General features: G+C 44.3%; 1 protein-coding gene across 8 annotated transcripts in view; it reads left to right on the forward strand.

Annotated features, from left to right (window-relative positions):
- trps1 (trichorhinophalangeal syndrome I) overlaps positions 1–20,851 on the forward strand; it is a 98,481-nt gene that overhangs the window by 3,909 nt on the left and 73,721 nt on the right. For 4 of the 8 annotated variants that reach the window (XM_035528827.2, XM_081700257.1, XM_035528829.2 and 1 more), the window contains exons 2-3: positions 1,511–1,824; positions 18,487–19,388. In XM_035528827.2, coding sequence (XP_035384720.1) covers positions 1,812–1,824; positions 18,487–19,388 — 915 coding nt within the window. In that variant the 5' untranslated portion in view covers positions 1,511–1,811. Of the gene's footprint in view, positions 1–1,261; positions 1,348–1,506; positions 1,825–18,486; positions 19,389–20,851 lie in introns of those variants that run through there. The other 4 variants (XM_035528831.2, XM_081700245.1, XM_081700231.1 and 1 more) reach the window with 3 other exon arrangements.

The following is a 20,851-nucleotide window of genomic DNA, read 5'->3' on the forward strand; positions in this document are numbered from 1 at the left end:
CTAGAGAGCTTTCTTTATGTGAATGATGCATTTGAACTTGGTATTTTCAACTCTTGTACTTTTTAATTACAAAAATGTTGTACATTTCAGATATAAAGTTACACCCTAATATGTTAATTCAGCTTATCACCTTCATTCATTTCACAAACTAGTTTAAATTAAACAAAGCAGTTTCAGACTTTGGTAAGTTAATGATTTGGTAAACTGTTCATGTGAGTAGTATATTAATTACATTTTGCTGGCTTATGATGGCTGCAATTAAAATCATTGTTCTCTTCATGTTGTCTTTCTCTGTCATGATTTTATTACACAGAGGATAATTTGTTGAGTTTTGGGGTAATAAGAAGTCACACTGAATGTGCATAGTTCAGATCAAATTAAAACGCCTTGCTTTTTAAACTCCTCATACAGCCTTGATTAGCACATGTTGCTATAGTGGCTATATATTCCATTCATAGAGATCTTCAAAAGTAGACTGAGTAGTTTTTCAAAACACTCCTTTGAGAAGTACTTTGACTTTCATTTTTGTTGGTTTGTTCTTATTTTGGCTATTCATATTCTTGCAGTTTACATGAGAACAGCACCAGTGTGCTGAGGGTCATACAGCCGAGCTGTAGTGGCGGCTAGCTTTGCACCGGCTCGTTTCCACCGGTGCTCCACCTCCGAGGTTTTCGCCGCGGCTTCCAGAGTGGGCCGCCTCCTCACTGCATTCCGTCTCCTTGTCTGGGAAAGTTTGCGAAAACTTTGGGGAAATTTGTGCGCCTCAGCAGCCTGCTCGTTTCCCTTAGTGACTGCTACAGCGCTGATAACCCCACAACCACCCCTTTACTCCCCACTACCCCCTACTCAGGGCCAATCGCTGCATACAGTCTCCACTCCTCTGGAACAGTGATGAGTCAGTTTAGCCTTCTCCCCTGCGTTCCCTTACCACACTTTTTTTTTCTCTCTCTCTCTCTCTCTGTGCGCCCCCTCCTCTGTTGTGGCTCACTGTTTCTTCTCCATCTGTGTGGTCTGGAGGCTTGTGTCGAGGCTATAACATAGCCTCCTACATTGTTTGAGACAGGTCGGACAGAATGAGCTGGAGAGAAAGGAGGAGTTGGAGGGGGGACTGTAGGAGTTTTCCTTGAGAATGTTTGTTTTCCTGTTTCCAATTTGGTCGGCCAGCGGGCCTGTTCTGTCAGAGCTCCCATTCGCAGAGTCTGCTGTCAGGATGCCTGACCATGCCACATCGAGCTGCACTTTCTCTGGATGTTTATTGTGGTCTCTATTTAGTAGAAATCGCTATGATGCCATTTGAGTTTATCACAATTTATGTTGTCTGATGCGCTTCATGTGGTAGACGCTATGGTAGACTGCCATGATTTTCTTTTACGTTTGTCCTACCTTGTCAGCAAACCATTTTAGCACTATATGTATGGTTGATTGTGTGTCCAGTAAATGTATTGTTTAGAAGTGTGTGTGTGGCAGTTTGTCCGATCTAATCTGTGGCTGTGACTGTGTTTGGAGCCAGGCCTTGCAGCGTGAGAGGAGCGCAGTGTGATGCGGCCCCCCGCTCCTGTCTGGGATCGGCTGCACTTCTGAGATCCTTGGAGGAAGAGCCAACATAGGAGGGCACGTTTGGAAACACCGAATGTGGAGAAAGCGCAGCCCGAGCGAACACGGCTCATGCTGAAGGAAATGATGGAATAAATGTGAAGGCAGCATGGACGTGGAATAAGGGATACCTCAGAGGCAGGGCAAGGGCATTGGATACTCTGCCAACACTGATATCTGCCTCCCTGTGGAACTGGTACTTGTAATGCTATAACCCAATGCACAGCAGAGGTATGTACTCAAAATATTGTCTGCTATCAAAATCCAGTGATTATGCACATGGTGGGTGGGTGTGTGAGATATTGATCTTCGGGTTCCGCCCCTCCCCCTATACAGTTCAGCTGTAGCAATGCTACTAAAATGGCCTGCAGTCTAGTCGGCACCATAAGCAGAGTTTTTCTTTATTAAATTCCCACATGTCTACAGCGGTAGGTTCACTATGGTTATGTGAGGTTCATATGGCTTTCTGAACTCCTTTAGGGTCACTTCTAACCCAGCCTTTCTGTCCCATGCTTCCCTGTCAGTCATCTTCATCATTAAGGGCCAGGCTATTAGGGGTGCTTTGATCCTGAGCAAGGCCTCCGTACCACACTTTAGCTTTTATTATGTGGAATGGTAGTGTTTTTGGACTTTCTTTTCCTTCAGTGCCTTTACTGTCACTGTTTTATTTTAGATCTAATGTTACAGGGCAGGCACACTTTTCCAGCCTATTCTGTGAACATATTACATTAAATGGAATTTATATCAATTAGAGATAGTTTGCCCTGTTTTTAGCATTTTGCTACCGTCTGAACTTTCTTCAGTGGTGTAAGTGGAGTACATCTCTTATACCCCATCACATCATGGCAGATGTGTGTACCACTCTGCTAATGTTGTCGTAGTGTCCATAATGCAGCATATTGGTTTTTGTCATAGCATACATCTCTCACGGCATTTGAGTGCCACCACTTTCAGGACACCTTTTTGATTAGCTACATGTGTATTTAACACATTGTGTATTTAACACATTCACTATCAAAGTTCCATGCATTTTAATGGTGCTCTTTTTTCCCCCAAAGCCATTTGAAATTTGGCTGCACTTAGCTGCTATACTTGTGTGTCCTTTTCAGCTATTGGACCGCATCGTAAATTAAAGTTATTGCCATGTAATACATAACCGTGAAGGACCACTGAAAATGTTTTCAAAAGGCAATTGCCAGGTCCTTTTAAGATAGTTGCCTTTTGAAATCTCTTGACATTATTTTCAGCATAGTGCAGTGTTCTCTGTTGTACTTTCGTACATGCATTTCTGTCTTCAGTCTTGAACTTCTAATGCAAAATCAATGAGTGTAGAAATCCATTAATCTTATAAATTTTTTAAAACGACCACGTATTTTATGGTCTGGAGCAGTAGTTGAACCTAAGTAAAGTTATGGGAGAGAATGCTGTAGTCTACTGCCCCTCTCCTGTGCAGACGTGCATATTAAACACTCTGTAATAAGCGTCGATTACAAGGTCCTCACTTTGTTAGCGCTGCAGAAATGGAGAATCTCTGATGTGCCATGTGATTTCAGCAGATTAGTGTAATGTTAAACATATGCGGTTTTCTTTTTTTTTCTTTCCCCCAGACTAGGAGGGAAATGTGTCCGTGCATTTGCTCTTGCAGTTACCTCTACTGCTCACTGCTCTTGCTAATGCACTTTGGCTGCCCGCTTTTTTTTTCCATCTTGTGAGCTGTTTAGGGAGTCTGAGAGGGGACGATGAGATTAACCTCACTGGATCCCTGACTTGCGCAGCTCCTAAGTCAAAGGTCATCTGACATTGCTGCCTGTTAAAGTGAGGGCCTTGAGACCCCACATGTCTCCTTAGAAGCCCTTCTTATTTGTTTAATCATTATGGAGAAAATCTGTGATATTTTTTTGCTGCTGTGCATTAGTTGTTTTCCTCCAGATTATGGAGCGTTTTCGAAAGATAAGTGATTTAAAAATAATAGGCCATATAAATGTTATTCATACCGTTTCCTATTAGTATTTTTTAAATATTGATTTTGATGGCAAAGTTCACTAGATGTTTTGTCTGTTTTTATCCTAAACTCAGCCATTTTTACTCATTTCACCACTTTACTGGAATCTTTAATTGTGGCAAATAAGAAACAGAAGGAGTGCTAATGTTTTGAAGTGCTGAACTAGCCAGACCCTTTTCTGTGATAGAAGTGGTGCATGCGTCATAGCAAAGTGGGAAATACTTCCATTACAGGCATCGTAACATCGGCTTTAGCAGCTCCGCCTCAAGTGTAAATTAACAATGTACATATCTAGGCCTGCATTTTCTGTTTATCTGTCACTGTACAAGGCGTGCACTGTTCCTGAGATTGGGATGCGAAGTTTAAATCCTTCAGTATGTCACAGTTTTGGAGATTTTGTCACTATTTAAATACCTCGTTTGCTGTCTTTGTGTCTCTGTTATTTTGGAATTACATATACATGGATTTCCTGTGTTTCTGAGCATTCTTCTTTTATAGCTTGTCTTATGGGGAGAGACGTTCTTTTAGCTTCAATTTTTAATTCTAAACTTTTTCTGCTTAGCATTAATGCTGTGCTTATTATGTGTTATGTCATGCTGCACAATCTCAGTGAATTATAGAGAGGAGAGTGCAGACAGGCTGCATAGCTCCCCTGTAGGTGCCTGGAGTGATCTACGGTGTGCCAGCATGCCCAGCACTGATTGGTGCAAAACGATTCCAGAATGCTAATTTAGTAGTGTAAGGTTTAAAACTCCTCCAAAGTGGAGCTTTGCTGGGTTACTAAGCGTGGTGGCCGGCTTTGTTTTGGATGAACACAGTGTTGAAGCCCTTTGTTTCAGAGGGACATGGTGTTGAGTCCCTTTCAGGCTGTATTTGTCACACAGACCTGTTTTTATTTAACTATTTCTTGTTAAAGTTTTGCGTTGCCAAGCAAATGAGGAAGACACGCAATAGCAGGTAAATGTCAGACTATATCAGGAGAACATGCAGCTAATCAGTTCCCTAAAGCTGTCAGTTCTAAGGTTCTAAGTGAAAGTTTAGCTGACAGAAAGTCAGCTTCATCTGTGTTTTGGCTTGGAACACTGGATTTAATGACCCAGCTCAGCATTCAAAATTGAGAGTTGTGAGTGGTGAGTATGCCTAATGAGTTGCCCAGGTATTCTGGATCTTGCGTCCTCCACGGCCACGCTGGCTAGCTCTGCAAGAGGGCAACACACTGAGTAGATGGGAAATCTGGAGATGGCTGCAAAATGGCGGTAATGAGTGCCGCTCTGAGCTGGTGGGAGGGTGGACCTGCTGGAGACGGACGGCAGCAGCCGCCAGCCAATTAGGCCCTTCTTTCTCCTTCCACCGCACTTTCTCGCTCCAGCCCTGAGCCCACCATGCAGCTAATAGAATCAGATCAAGAGCAAAGAAAGAATGAAAAGAAAAGGGAGAGGGAGAGAGAGTGCCTGGGGCCAGTGGCGAAATGAAAAGTAAGGGACCGATTCATTCTCCTGTCGTGTTAAGGGGAAAAAAAATCTCAGTGATGGTTGAGCGTGGGTCTGCTGTTGTGTTTAGTGGATTGTTTTTGCAGCATATGGTGATGGTAAGGAGAGGGGGGTGGTGGGGTGGAGGTTTGTGCACAGCAGCAAAACCAGGTGGACCCCCAGGGCGTGAGGTGGGCCCTGGTGAAGCATGCGGGGCACGGGGCAGTAGTAAGCACCATTCTCTCAGGAGGAGTTTATTTTAAAAGCCAAGTGGCATTAATCAACGTCATCACCACCATCATTTTTTTTCACCCACTTTTTTTCTTTCCTTCTTTCTGTCTTTTTAAAAAAAAAAAATTTAAAAACATTGTTTTATAAATATAACAGACAATCCAACCACTACCTCTGACAAAGTGGTCCTAACCACATTCTTCACACTTTGAGTGACATCTGCACAGCATCAGCGGGCCACTTGAGGGCCTAGCACTTGCCACACGCTGGAACAGCTGGTTAGGAAACAGTGCTCTGTTTTCTAAGAAGACGCCAATTGTATGGCTTGACACGAAGGTCCTTTTGAGCTGTGGGAGCGACCACGCACCTTGACCTGATGGACGGATGCTCAACTTCCTGCTGTCATGGTTCGGCATGAGACCCTGCGGTGGGTGAACCGAGCCTCCTCAGATAGCAGCCCCAGGCCACTGAGAGCAGTGCCATGTATTCAGGCCATGTCTTTGGCAAACACAAACAAGAGCCTTCAAAGATCTCCCTATTTGTTCACACAAAGCCCCAGGGGCTTGTCCCAGTACCAACCCCTCCTGTGGCTATCAGATTTTACCCTTTTATGAGCAGTCAGTTCACAAATGCAGGTGTTGTCGTAATGTGGATGAGACAATGGTCATCGTGTCAAACAATGGCACAGCTTGCCTTAAAACTGGCATTGTTCTGCTAATTGAGAGGATCAGGTATAGAAGTGCCTTTTGGTCCACCCAAATAAAGGTTTGGTGTAACGTGAGGGGAGCCCTGCTAGTTCTGGCTGCAGCTCATGTTACTGTTTCTCTTTCTAGACTATGACTGGAGGAGACTAAACTATGACTAGTTTATTCTTCAAGTAAATGCAAAATCTTTTAAATGCCCTTTTTTTCCTTATTTGTATTTGTTTTATGGGAGCAACTAATCATGAAACATTACATTTGATGTCCTTAATTAGGCCACAAATTGCGTGGGGGTTGTGGGGGTTTGGGTGATTTTAAAAACAGCCTACATTTTTATTTTCGAAAAGGAGAAGTTTTCATGATTTTCATGTTCTCGCACAGATCAACCGCTTGCTGGCTGTGTTCCGGCCAGTCTGCTAGGGGCCTATGAAGTGCATGCATTGGTCCGGTGGACAGGAAGGAAGGAGATCATGGCCTGTTCTGGACCTCAGAGCACCCATGGCAGGGCTTCTAGCGATCCCCGTCCCCCAGCCTGAGCCCTTCTAGCTGCACTTCGTCTCTGTCATGGTATGGCAGACATGGGGTGGGGGCCTGTGCTCCGCTCCCTCCCCTCCCCTCCTCTCCGTGGTCCATAACTCTCAGGCAGGGCTGCGGCGCGGAGCCGAGGACCGCCTCTCCCCTGGCCACACTGCTCACCGCTCTCAGTGCCTATTATGGTCATGGGGCCTAGGGCCCTGACAGGTCCTGCTGCATCTTTGATTCACCGCTTGCCTCAGATTCCGCCCCACGTCCCCAGCCTGCTTCATTTTTTTTTCTTCTTCTTCTTCACCGTGTCCTTAACTTCCAGATAGGAGATAAAATATCCATAAACAGCACTTGAAAGAGAATGTAAATGTTTATAGGCTTCCTGCAAGACTTATCTGATATTGTTCTTATTTATATGTCGGGCCTGGTTGATTTGGAGGCTGATGAGCCTGGGGGATTCGGAGCCAAATGGCTTTAAGTGGACAGTTGGACGGTGGAGAAGCTAGCCTGTGACACCAGGCTGGAAAGAATGCATAGACAATTCAATGCTGATTCCTTCAGCTTCCCGAGCTAGCTGCCAAGTGATCAGCAGATCTTCACCTTGTGAAGGCCAGTACCTGCTTCCCTGTGCGTGTGGGAGACAGCAAGTGCACTTCTGCACATTGTCGGGTTTCGTAGTCCCCCCGCCTCCTCTGCACAATTATGAAGGGCTTTTTATGGTTTCAATCTGGTCGTTATACAGATTGGCCATATTGGAACAAAGTCAGCCTGGACTCTAGGCACCAGTTCTGACCCTGTCTGACGGTCTTGTCTGGAGCTGAACAGCTCTCACAGACACACCAGGTCTCTCGTCCTGATGACTCAGTGCTTGCCCGGAGCATAGAGCACAGCCCAAACACAGAGGGGTTTTGGCCCTCTAAAAATTTACATACAATATTTTTATTTTTTAACTACCTTATTGAGCCGAGTACAAATTGAGAGTTAAGGGCTTTGCTGAGGGGCCCCAACAGTGGCATCTTGGCAGTGGTGGGGCTAGAACCAGCAACTTTTTGATTACAAATCAAGTTCCTTAACCACTGAACTACCACTACTATTTTGTACCAGTGTGTGCAGTCAAGATTATACAAATGGAGATATAAATAATAATAAAAAAGCAATGGAAAACCACATAAAACCTTTTAGAAAAAAAAAAATTAGACCATAAGCAGCACTGAACAGGTAAGTGTTTGGGATTACAGTATACCAAACACTACTCAATGCCAGCCATCCTGTCTGAGATTAATTGGCATTTGTGTTTGTATGTATATGTGGTTGGATGTGAATGTTTAGGTACTGAGGGAACTGAAACTGCTCTATGAGGAAAGCCCCTCAAGTGAGTGCACTGATGTTTACTCCTGTATGTGGCGGCATGTGTGATGGGAGATGATGGGTTGTTAGGTGGATGTCGAGGTCTCACTGTGTGAAACCATCGGCACAGATACACTGTTCTCAACTTTGACCTCGCCACTGGATGGCATGAGCTTCCTGAAGACTAAGCAATGTGTCACAGCTGATGCAGAATGTTTGCTTATTTGTTTATTTACTAACTTACAGGGAGGTCAGCATTTTTTCACCTTGGGTCACCTGCTTTTATAATCGCCAGGCACAAGTCAGTTTTTGTGTGGCACTTTCGATGACACACCTAGAACTGTACAATTAAAACCAATTAAACAAATAATTGGGAAGAAAACGGCTGTTGAAAAAGAATGAGCAGGCGATTGAGTTGAGCTTAACTGACAGGGGTGAATGACTCAGCTTGTTCCCATGATAAGCAAGATAATCATGCAGTTTTTTTCTGTTACAGGTATTAGAGATGGTATAGCACAGGGTGTGGCTGGTTTATCAAACATGCTGGGATGACTAATCGCTCCTAGGGCTGTGTGGCATATGAAAGGGGAATCTTTGTACAGAGCAAATGCAGGAATCTTGTAAAACCAGTGGGAAGTTCTTTATGCTCTGAAAACGCTGCATGGCGTATTTGAATGTTGGACCTTAATTCTTAAGGGAACACTACCTGTCGCTTTGATAAAGCTTTGATGAGGCTTTTGTGGAGTGTGGCAGCACACGCAGTGTGAGAGTGTTTCCGAGACACTGAAGGAAAAGGGAGACTTGACCGACTGGAGAAGAGGTCCGGCCTGCGGTCACTGGATGTTAATCACGGCCGTGTCCAATAACCAGGCAAGTGCCTCCTCTCTCCTCTTTATCTTGACCTGTCTACGTAAAACATCTGCAAGTTGATCCTCTATAACAACTTGCTGAGGTATTTCAATTGTGTCTGGTAATTTGGGTGAGACATTGGTTAATTCATGGGATGAAATGGAATATCAGACATAAAATTATCCGTCCTTAATAAGAGCATCCCCGCCTTTTTTTCTGATCAGGTTGACCACCTTCTCCAAAGGTTTTTGTTGATCTATAAATTGTTTTAATAAAGTAGGAGAAATCAGAGCTCAGGTCAGTGAGCTCTGAGGCATGTTGTGCTGTGCTCTGTGGTAGGCATGATGTGATGCAGATTTTGGCCTGAGGGTGCTGGTTGGGAGGTGGCAGGCCTGATTTCCCTCAGCCGCATGTTGCTCCTCCTCAGATCTTATCACACCAGAGGGAGGGTGAGATGGAGGACCGCCCTCACGCCCACTCGATGCATCACGCTCCTCACCACCCTTACTTTTCTAGCAGTCTCCCTCCATATCTGCTCCTCTGGTTTAAATGCTGAGTAGCATTGGTTTAAAAACAACTACTACTTCTTCTTCTTCCACTGTGGTTCTATAAGTCTCCCCAGTCTCTACCACACACTGCTGAAGCTGCCCATGAAAAATTCATTCCCACTGCTGTGCATACAATGCCTTGGTGTTTTTGTCCTTGTTTCTCGTTGTTAGCTGTCAGGAGTGAGGAGAGATGGGAACCCTGGACGTGTGGGATGTCGTAGAGTGCCTGTTTGGTGCGTGTGTGTTTGTGGTGCGAAGTAGTCTAGGTTTGACATCTGTCTTTTCAAAAACACTCTCTGTGTTGGAACACTTCAACAATTTGAATTATAAACTCTTAATTACAAAAACCTTTCGCACACCTTATCTCTACCAGATATACATTCTTAATCTTTACAAGATCTCTACAAGATATCACATGTAGCATTATATTATTAGTTTTATAGCATTTTAAATATAATGACCTGTTAAAATACCCAGACTGTGATGGGCCGTCTTTACTTACTTGTGTTTAAATCACATGTAACACATCATCTCTAGCTCTTGGGATCTTACTTGCTCATTTTCTTATTTTTGCAACCTGCCTCCTGCTTGTTTCTTTTCTCCTGCTCATTCTCTGGGTTGATGAATAGCTGCATTAAATAGCTGTTTCCTGAGAGTGAGGGACAGGCTACCCTTACGGGTACCTCTGGCCATGGCGCAATCTGGTGAGATTGTTACTCAGAGGGGAAATGCATCTGAAGCTGTGGTTTGCTGTCAGTTTCACACTGTAGCTGCAACAGCTCACTATGAATCGTAGGAAAATCGTTGCACCCCAATAGGGGAATTAACGTGATTTTCATGTTTTCTTTTTCTTTTTTTGGACTTTTTACTGCCAAAGTCGTCATCTTTGAGAGTGGGAATTTTGGGCCGCGGCTACCACCCCTTCCCCACCATCTCTCTGACTCCAGCTAGGGGCAATGCTGGCTTTAGCTTTGCTGGCAGAAAACAAAACAGCAACAGAAAAGTTATGACTGGCAGGTTGAAAGGAGGAAATGTAGTCTATTGTTTAGCCTGCAGGGCTGTCGTTTTAGTGCCTGAAAGTCCTTCACGGGGAAGTCTGGAGGTATATCGGCTGGCCAGCTCTGTCTGCAGCCCCATGCCAAAGACCTTGCTGCCATAGTGCCAGCCCAGTTCGCAGGCCCATGGAGGGAGCAGAGGTGCAGAAGCAGAAGTGATTTCTCCTTCCTGTTGCTAAATGTGTTTATTTTTAGATACCTTCTGCAGTTCCGTGCACTGTTTCACAGATGTGAAGGAATAACACCTCCACATCGTGGACTTTTAAATGAGCAGGTGTGAAAGACCCACTCCCCCCAGGACTGTGATCTTAGACGGAGAGCAACTAGTAGTGTTTTTGTCTTTATTTATTTATTTATTTTTGTGAGCTCTTAGAAAGTGTAATAGTCCTTTTTTCATTGTGCATAATAAGAGAACCTACATTTCCATATAAATTTTTTTTAATGTTCTGTCACTGTCATTTTCATAATCAGATGTTCTGAACTCTGATAAAATAGCTGAACTCTACAGCAGCTATTCCACAGAAATTCAAGACCCTCTGAGGTGCCAGACCCCTGTCAGGGGCTACCCTTTCTCTCTCTCTCCTTTTTTCATCTCTCTTCACTTTTCTTTACCTCTCCCTTTGTACTTTGTCCCTCCCTCCATCTCCCCCCCCCTCTATGGTGTTGGCGGAAGCCTGTTATCTGTTGCTCTCTCTGCAGCGCGTGATCCCTGGCCCTGGCTGGCAGCTCCAGCTCTGTGATCACAGGAAGTGTACTGGAAGCAGTTGTTCTGTGTTGTCTCCGGTTCCAGCGTGAGCTGATTGAGTGTATAGAGGCCAGGTCATTGAGCCCCCACCACACTCACTTCCCTGTTTCCCAAATGCTGGCCTGTTGGGGCACTAGCAGCACTGGGGGAGGGGAGCAGTGGGGGCATGTGGTGTTACAGAAGGGGCTTGCAGAGAAGTCCTTTAGTGTATGCCCTTAATTATAACTCGCATGAGAGAGAGAGAGAGAGAGAGAGAGAGAGAGAGAGAGAGAGAGAGAGAGAGAGACCAAGACCAACTGTGCAAATTAGGCAGGTAGTTGTGAAGGGGTACAAAATGAGGGGACTCCTGTATCCTGTGGCTGATGTCACATGTCGAATGAAAGGTACCATTGTTAGTGTTGTGTGCAAACTAGTGAGGAAAGTTTCTCCCCTGCATGCGAAGAGAGTTTGATGCAGGGATTTACAAGGCTGTTGCGCTGTGCCTGTGAACTCAGACAGTCGATTGTGAGGTAGGTCATGTGAATGGCTGCAAAAATCACACCAGTGCGACTTTCCTCTTATCTGTACACATATCATTCGTGGAGCTGTGGTTTTGCTTTCTCACACTGGACTTGGAAAACGTACAATTGACTTGTTTCTGCTTGGGGCCATGCGGTGAGTCGTGTGTTCTTATCCCTGTGCCTCTGACAGGGAGAGATGGGTAATTGCGTGTGTGGGGCCCGAGCAAGTGGCCTTAAGTGAAACGCTGAGCAGCACGGTTTGCTACAGGCACAGTTCTCAGCGTCGACTCTTTGATCTGAGTGCGGGCTCATGAATAAACATGACTTGTCCTGCTTGTGTGATGAGTGAAGAGAGAGGGAGGGAATTAAGGGTGAGCACACCCTGTATTTAAAAAAAAAAATTTTTTTTGCATTGTGCTTGATGTCATGCTGCATAAAAAAGTTACAGAGAGGCAGTTAGTCATGGCCCCTTCTTATTGAGCACACCATCTTTTCACACTCAGACAGAGAAAAGGGCAAAAAAGCAGTGATATCAAGAATTATGGGAAAAGCTCTTGATTTTTGACATGCCATGCCCTCCTTCCTGCTCTAGCTTTACTTCAAAAGTTCTCACTTTCTCTCTCTGTCCCCCCCCCCCGCTCTCTTCTCAACTCTGTGCTCCACACATGCTCAAGTTGCACACAGTTTAAAGTGATGGGCCTTCCACTGTCACATGCCTGATTAGCGACGTGTGTGGGCTTGGAATATGGGTCTTTGGTGCACGTGAGCATAGGAGGACTCCAGAAGCACACCCCTCTGACAAACACCCAGTCATGCCCTACAGGTCTGAAGCTCACTCAATTTCAAAGGGTATGTGTGGTAAAAAAACAAACAAACTAAAACAACAAGAAGGGGTGATTAGGCAGGTAGTGAATGTGTCAGAGCTGACAGGCAATAGTTCACACTGGAAACTGACTTCTGAAAGTTTGACTTGCACCATGTATTTTTGACCCCAAACTTCCATCACCGTCTACATCACCTTTGACACACATTAGAGCCTTTTTTTTCCTGAAATCTCCTTGTGGATTAGAGGGGCTTTGTGGATGTTCAGGCAGTGTCCTGCCTTGTGTTTCAGTCAGTATAAAGCTTTTATTCTATTTTTTTTTTTTTTTTAATTTAAAGTGTTTATTTTATTTATAAAATCTTCTGAAATGATCACATGTCGTCTTTTCAGATTCATCTTTGGAATTATTTTTCTGCTTTTGCTCTGGGAATTTTTTGCGAGTTTGGAACACTGGGTGTAGGGCTGACTGGTGTGTCAGGACGTCTGTACAGAGATGGATCTTGGCAATGTGGACCTACTTCAAAGGCGTTAGTGCTGTATGGGCAGTGGTGGTTTGCTTTAGTCACTCTCCATATAGATGGAAGGAGATTAGCATGCTGTTCTGCACTTTCTGTCTCTCTCTCTCAAATTTTCTCTGAATGCGAATGTGCGAAGAAAACCTTGCTGGCCTGTCGAGTAAAGTCCTGGGAGTTGTGATGGTCTCCAAAGAGGTTCGTAAGTGAGAAGCTCTCTTCTCAGCACTTGTTTACGTTAGAGGCTGAACCCTCTGTGAGCCGAGCCGTTAGTGACCGGCAGCCTATAGTTTTCCAGACCGCCTTTGATTTCCAGTACAGAATTGGCTCGCTGTGGCGCTGTCACTCAGTCACCATCCTCAACGTCGAGGGCCACTGCAGAAACCACAGCGTGGATGTCTTTGTTGCATTCTTCTTTGGTGAAAGCCCAGACAGAAGGATGGAAAGACAGAAGGGATTCAGCAGCTGTAGCAAGCAGCCAAAAAAAGAAAGAAAATCAACAAAACATATAGTACCCAGTAATGAAGCAAGCATTCATCAATAGCACAGAATAAAATGTACATATTAATTGAGTGCAGTGAATTTTTCTATGATTAAATTACCCTTTTTATAGGAGTGAATGGTATCCATGTGAAATAACTTGGTTTAATTAACTTCAGTTAGCCTCCTCAATGAAATAAGCCTTTTGTTTTTTCTTTTGAGTGTAGTCATACTTTCATTTTTTTTCCCCCTTTTTCAAGTTTAGGGGATGTGTTCCTCGACTCTGGTATGGGCATAGGGGATGGTGTGGCAGGCATTGGGGCAGATGTCATGGTGTGCTGTATGCTTGTAGGGCCCTGTCCGATGAGGAAGGCCTGTACAAATGTGCACATCCTGGACGCTGGATGACGATGAAATGTTAGGCAACAGTTGAGCTTTTGGCAAAGGAGGGAACCATACTGCACCTCGCTTCCTGAGAATCTTACTTTTCTACTCATTTTGTTTTATCTGTAAACATTTGTTAAAAGTGATATGAGCAATTTTGAGACAAGTACAACCCCCCACCCATGCCCAAAGTTGCTGCATGTGTTATCTGCATGATTAATAAAGTGCACAGCAGTCTTGTGTAATGCACCGAGACAGTAGGAGCGTTGCATGGACACTGATATGGAGCTCAGACATAGTGCCTCTGCCAGTTTAGACACCTTTTTGGCCATTCTAGGTTTGTAGTGAATCACATCTTGTTTGCTCCCCCTAACTTTTGGCTTAATAATCATTAATTGCAACCTGTCTATCTAGCAGCATGTTTTCCATAGGCACTACAAATGCTTGCGGCATTATGGTTCAGCCTGATTTATCCGTAACATTGAGAACGAGATTTGACACCACAGGTAGATGGGGGAGGTTGTTGTAGAACAGTCTCTGTGGCAGGGACATCATGACGGATGAGAGGAAGTGTACAGGATGCTTTATAGTGTAACTGTGGGCTTTGCAGTGGGGCTCTTTTTTTTTTACAACGGTGTGCTCTTGGACATGACCACATGCACATGGCATGCTTGCTTAACTGACAGGGAGAGGGTAACACTGGGGATGTAAACTGCTCAGTGTGCTGTTCTTTAAGGAGGGAAAGAGTCCTGGGCTGTGTGAAATGCAATTCTTGGGCCTATTCTCAATCACACCCATGTTAAGTATTGGAATAATAGAGAGGAACTGTAGTTGTCTGTGTTCTAATGGTTTTCCTGTGTGCCTGGTATAAACTGTGAGGTGAGCTCTCCAGGGCTTTTAATAAGTAGGCTAGAAATTAATCATCAGTAGCTCAATATACCTGGAATATACTGGGAGTGTATATTGTCATGCAAATATTGTCATGTGTTGAAAGTGGAGGGAATTTAAAGTCAAGTAATGTGGTACACCACATTGACAGTTCATTCTTCGAGGTTTTAATGCTGCTGCTATGATACTAAGAGTTTTATTTATTTAGTGACCTGGTGCTCTGGACCGCACCGTCTGCCTGGTGCAGCAGAAGGCAATCATGTTTTATTTCTTTAGCATTTTCATTTAGGAGGCCAGTAAATAAAAGATGCAAAATGAGTCTCATCATCCAAGGAGTTTGGAAACTCAATTCTCTGCCTGACTGACCAGGATGACAAGGATGTTTTTTTTTTTCCTCTTTTTCTTTTCTTCTTTGTGTGTGTGTGTGTGTGTGTGTGTGTGTGTGTGTGTGTGTGTGTGTGTGTGTGTGTGTGTGTGTGTGTGTGTGTGTGTGTGTGTGATGGAGTTTGAGTGAGGATGCAGGGTGGTGCCTGGACTGCTCCTGCACTACCTCCATCTTCATGAGCTCTTACTTTCCTCTGCCCTTCTCTCATGGTCTACAGTGCTCCTCCAGAGAGCTGGGCTACACTGGTGCTCATTGCTTGATACCAAAAGCACATATACATGCTCAGTATTCATGTTCTCCTCAGTGCTTATCAGAATGAACAGAGATCTTGGGAATTGCCTGGTTGATTTTAGCCACACTTACTGCCATCATCCCATCACTTAGACGGCATTCTTACTTGTGTCTCTGCTCGCTGTGAGTTTTTGGCATAAAATTATATCAAATTAAACTTTTGTAGCTATCTTACTTTAAAATTATGTTCAGAAAAGTTAGTTGGTACGAATCCATGCATGTTTCAGTTGAGCGCTCATATGTTGTTAATTTGGAATCATTTTAAATTCAGAAAGTGATGGTTTGAATTTTTAAAGCTTTATTGGTGGCTACATGGCATTAAGTAGCTGTTTACTGTTCAGGGACTACAGGGAATTAGGACATACACAAATGATAAACAGTGTCAGTTGGATGCAGATGATATGTACTTAACATCTTCACTTTCTGGGCCCATTGATTCTTTTCAGCTTTGCCGCAACCCGCATCTATTGCAGAAAAAGAGGAAGAACAATGCTTGTATGCATTTGAAAGGAGCCTGTTCCATCTGAGCGCAAGCCCGCCTGCCTTTTCTTCTGCCAGAATTCCAGCAGACAGTCAGAGGTGAAAATGTTCCAGGCTTGTTGATCTTGACTGTCGAGCTTTGGGCTTTTGTATGAGCATTGGCAGGTTTGATGGGTGTCCACGCCTTTTGTACGCAGAGGTAATCCACAGAGCAGCGTTCCATTTACGCCTTGCTGAGGACAGAAGGCCTGTTGGCAGCTGTCTTTCCCCCCCGATTGAGTATCGCATGTTAGCTTTGTTAGCTCACAGAGGTTGGTGCTGTGGAGGTTAGCTCCTCTGAGGTTAGCAGCATGGCCTCTACTCCTCTGACTGACACCACCCATCTACTCACCTTCTAAAACCTGAACCTATGCAGAGCCCTCTGTTTCAGCACAGAGCAGACAGCTGTGCTGGTCTGTTGAGGCCACTGCCCCCTTCACTGGGCAAGGGACCGCTGTCCTGCGACATAGCTGTGATGCTCTGCATAAGCCTCAGTGTAGTACAGCACTTCAGGGACAGAGCTCAGCCATCCCCACTACTCTGTATGCAGGTGGAAGCCACTGTCAATTAATCCCTGCCCCCCTTTTTTAATTAAGAAAATTGCTTGTCCAACCCTGTTCAAAAGACATATTATACTTTATTAAGTAAGTTCTTGAGCAGGCCCAATAACAGATGTAGTGGAAGTGAGGGCACAGACAGTGAACCAGTGATTTGAATTGACTGTTACAGGAACATGGTGAGCCTCTTGGAGTTGCAGCTCTAAAAGTATTGGGGATTGGGATGGTAATTCCAATCTTCTTCCCCTAAAGTTTTTATGTAATTGTGTAGCATGTCAAGGATTAATATTTTCTTTCTTTTTCTGTTCTTTTTGCTTCCTCTCTTTTTTTTTTTCGAGGAAGACATTTCCTGCTAAATCGCCTTCTCTGGTGAAGCACGCTGCTTAGTTGAGCTCTTACATAGCCTTAACTTCCTTTCTAAAATGGAGAGAGGGAGAGAGAGGGAGAGAGAGGGAGAGAGAGGGAGAGAGAGGGAGAGAGAGAGAGAGAGAGAGAGAGAGAGAGAGCGAGCAAGTAAAGTAATAAGAAATATACTGTACTTCTACTTCAGGTAATGAACAGTGCTTTAAAAGATTACTCTATCTAGAATGTGATTAAAGTTGCTATATGCATTTTTGATGTGGTTATGCTGGATCTACAGTTTATTAAAATAGAAAATACCTGGCTCCTTGTTTTCCAGGCAGTGCAGGAATGAGCACTATGTTTATACATAGCATTCTCATCATTGCCAGCCATTTTAGATCCGTCATCATGGCACTTATGTGACTTTATCTAGCCCTGCAGACAGTTCTTTAATATGATTGTGTGTGATGATGGTTTGTGCATTTCCACCAGTGATGCAGAGATTTAAAGTTTATAAATGCGGGTTTAGAACAGGAGGCAAAAAAAAACACCTTTGGCTTTTCAGTTAGAAATTTCCATAATTTTTAATAAAAGCATTGATCTTAAACTGCAATCTCAGGATGAACTCACAACTTTCACTATTTACCTTTTTTTGTGCAGTGTAGGAAGACAAGTGTTTAAGCAGACTCGTTTACTTTGTCTTCTCCTTTTTTGTGTCCTTTTATGTGTATCGAGTACAACACACAGTAAAATGGCAACATGAGGATTGTGAAATAACTGGCAATGTTGTAATGATAGAATTGGGTGGGGTGAGATTTGTGAGCTGTTGGTTTAGATTAGATTTTCCTAGGCTTTTATTAACACAGCCCTGGTTAAGGCGTTGTCCCTATAGCAAGCATAAATGGCTTTATTTAATGCCCATTTGGTTTATAGCCTAAATTAGGAAATTGTGCTCTATCGTTTTCAGTAAAAATGAGACCCCAGTTTTGTTAAATTATGAGAAATGGTAACTGCCCAAGATTGGGAAAAACTATGCAACACACACACTCATGCCACACAAATATTCTCTCTCTCACTCTCTCTCACCCATTCTCTAACAGCAGGTAAATGTGAAGTGGTGTTCAGCTGTAAACATAATGACTCTGGGACTCAAACTACTTCAGTGTAGTTTATATCAAAGCAAGACCTATTTTAATGGGAGATTTTGAGTAGAAGTTAATTTTGAGTAGAAGTTACTAAGAACAAACATGCATATATGACCTCACTGAATGCTGCTGGTAATTTCTTGTCATGAATCAGGTTATAAATCTCCATTTTTTCCCCTCTCTTGTCTTTGATTTGGTGCACTGTGTAAAATGCATGTCCATAAGCCACATCCTTGAGCACATCCTTGAATGAGCACATTTTATTCATTAAAATATCATCCAAAAACCCACGCCTGCCAGAGTCTCTGATATTAGAGTGGGGAATTTACGGATTGAGCTGGAAGACAGACTGGAAGGCCTGTTTGCTTTTTTTTTTTAGAATGGTTTTGGGAATCGAAGAACAATTGAGGAGCTTTTATAGGTCCTATTGTGTGAGGAGAGCAGATGTCTGACTCCAACAGGCGACTCCAACAGCCGACTCCAACTGCCTCCAAAACGGAGCTGAATGTCTGTGCAGACTAGGCCACACACTGATTGTTTTGCTTTAGTCATAAAAAGGAACTAACTCTGCCCTCTTCCTCCGGCTGGCTTTCAGATATGGTGCGGAAAAAGAATCCCCCTTTGAGAAGCTTCGGTGGTGAGGAAGAGGAGGGCGAGGCAGTGGCAGCAGAGGCCACGGGTCCAGCAAGCGGTGAGACGGCGAATGAGGCCTTGGAGCCCAACAAGCCACTGGCGGAGGAGCAGGAGGAGTCTTGCCCCAGTCCTGTGAAGGGAGACAAGGCTGGCTTTCATTACCCCAGCCACAAGCAGGCAGGAAACTTGCTGGCCTTCCCATGCCAGGAGCGCAATGACACAGGGCCACCAGACAGGGCTGCCTCCCCAGCACAGTCAGACATGGGTGAGGCGGAGGATGCGGCCCACAGACCTGCCGACACGGGAGATGGCAGCAGGGGTGAGGTTGAGGGCCAGAGGCGAGTCAGCTGCGTCATCGTGCAGAGCTGTTCCAGCAACGGGGAGGAGGGGGTCCCAGTCCATAGCCCTCTGGTGCTGTTGGGATCTGACAGTATCTGTACAGATGTGGTAGATGGCTCCAGGCTGCCCCCAGTCCCGCTGCATCCCCGCAGGCCCAGCGATGGCCCAGAGGAGGCTTCCAGTCCACTGGGAGCGGAGACGGGTGCGCCACCACCCTCCTCACCCAAGCTGCAGGATTTCAAGTGCAACATCTGCGGGTATGGCTACTACGGCAATGACCCAACCGACTTGATCAAACACTTCCGCAAGTACCACCTGGGCCTGCACAACCGCACACGGCAGGATGCCGAACTGGACAGTAAGATCCTGGCCCTGCACAACATGGTGCAGTTCATGGGCCAGAGCCAGAGTGTTAGCCAGGCCAAAGAGGGCCCTCATCCCCTGGGCCTGTCGGCGGGGAGTGCAACGGGTCCCGACGCAGGCTCGCCTAGAGCCTCACTGCTCAACGGTACTTATGACGTTCAGGTAATCTTTGCACGCTGTCTGCTGTTCCCATGCTCACAAGTATGCATGAATCATACACACAAATAGTATTAAAAGTGATGCTTCTTGGAAGTCCATACTATGAATGAACTGCAAAATACATTCCACACCTCCAGCTCATTTTGCAGCCTGTCCCCTTTCCAAGTCCATGTCCATATTAGAATTACTTTATATAAAAGTCCTATAGTCCAAAATGAAAACTGGTCTTTTGACATCTATCAAACCCCACTTACCCCTGCTGTAACAATAATTGTAACCTGTTTTCTGTCGCTATTTTATTACTATTATTTTATTATATTGTTATTATTTATCCACTAGTAAAAGACTACTGAACTCACACTTATACATGCCTTAGTGAGCAGGTTGAATAGGCTAACAACTTATGCGTTATGCACAAAACTTCTGAAATTTTCCCCTTAAAAATGACCATGCTTTCAGTCTTTTTCAGTTTGACCTTCAGGCCCACAAATTGTCATTTAACTGTGTAAACCTTAAAAGAAGGAATAATGAGTCTTTATTCAGCATTCATTTCTAGTGGAATTTTCCATGCAGTAATATCGATGACTGCGATTTCTCATTTCACCAATGAAAAAGGGAGAAAGAGCGGATCGGGAAGTTGGCTGAGTAGAGCCAGTAAAAACAGGCCAGGCGATTTTCTTTTAAACGATGGCTAATGAACAGATGTCATAGCTTTTTATCTGTGCTGCGTTTGCTGTGGTTTTGCTTCATTGACGTCGTGTTTAATATTCGACTGGCATATTTAACCCCATTGTTGCTGTGTTGCAAGGTCTTTGTCTTTCTCTATGCCGGGCCAGTTTGGCGGTTGCTTGGACCATTTGGCTGGAGTGGCTTTGATGCTATTCTCGTTCTGAAAGCAACAAAGCTTTCCCATACTTATTTCTTTCTCCTAGTCTATCTGGACTTTGAAACTATTTCCGTGTTGAATACGATCTTGTCGCACTTTATTCATTTTAATATTTCAGAGATGTGATGGTCTTTAATTCTTCCAAGCATATTACTTCCTCTGAAACAGCCTTTCTTCTTTCTTCTTTTTTGAGAGCCCGCATCGCCTTCATGTTCTGTGTATTGTGTGTAAGTGAGTAGCAGCAATAGCTCCAGCATCTGTGCCTTGAAGCTTTGGGACAGTTAGGCCAGAGGAGTGGAAAGGCCAGGAGTGTTGATCTTCAGAGAGGCTGCTGACATCAAGGATGCCCTTCCTCATTGCACAACATGATCTAAGCCAGTAAGGTAGACTGGCACTGCTGCTGAAGATGTTGTTTTGGATTAGTGTTGCTAAATTTTGCCCCCAAAATTTGATCTAAACTGTTGTGGTTAATATTTTTTTAAATAATGGAGGTAGACAAAGTGGATCTGTTTTATCTTCATTTTATTAACAACAATGAGTTGGCATCCAGACTCAAATTAGCTCCGTTTGTGAATGTGAA

This window comes from Electrophorus electricus, chromosome 2 (genome assembly GCF_041902795.1).
Source record: "Electrophorus electricus isolate QZ-2024a chromosome 2, ASM4190279v1, whole genome shotgun sequence".
NCBI classification, from domain to species: Eukaryota; Metazoa; Chordata; class Actinopteri; order Gymnotiformes; family Gymnotidae; genus Electrophorus; species Electrophorus electricus.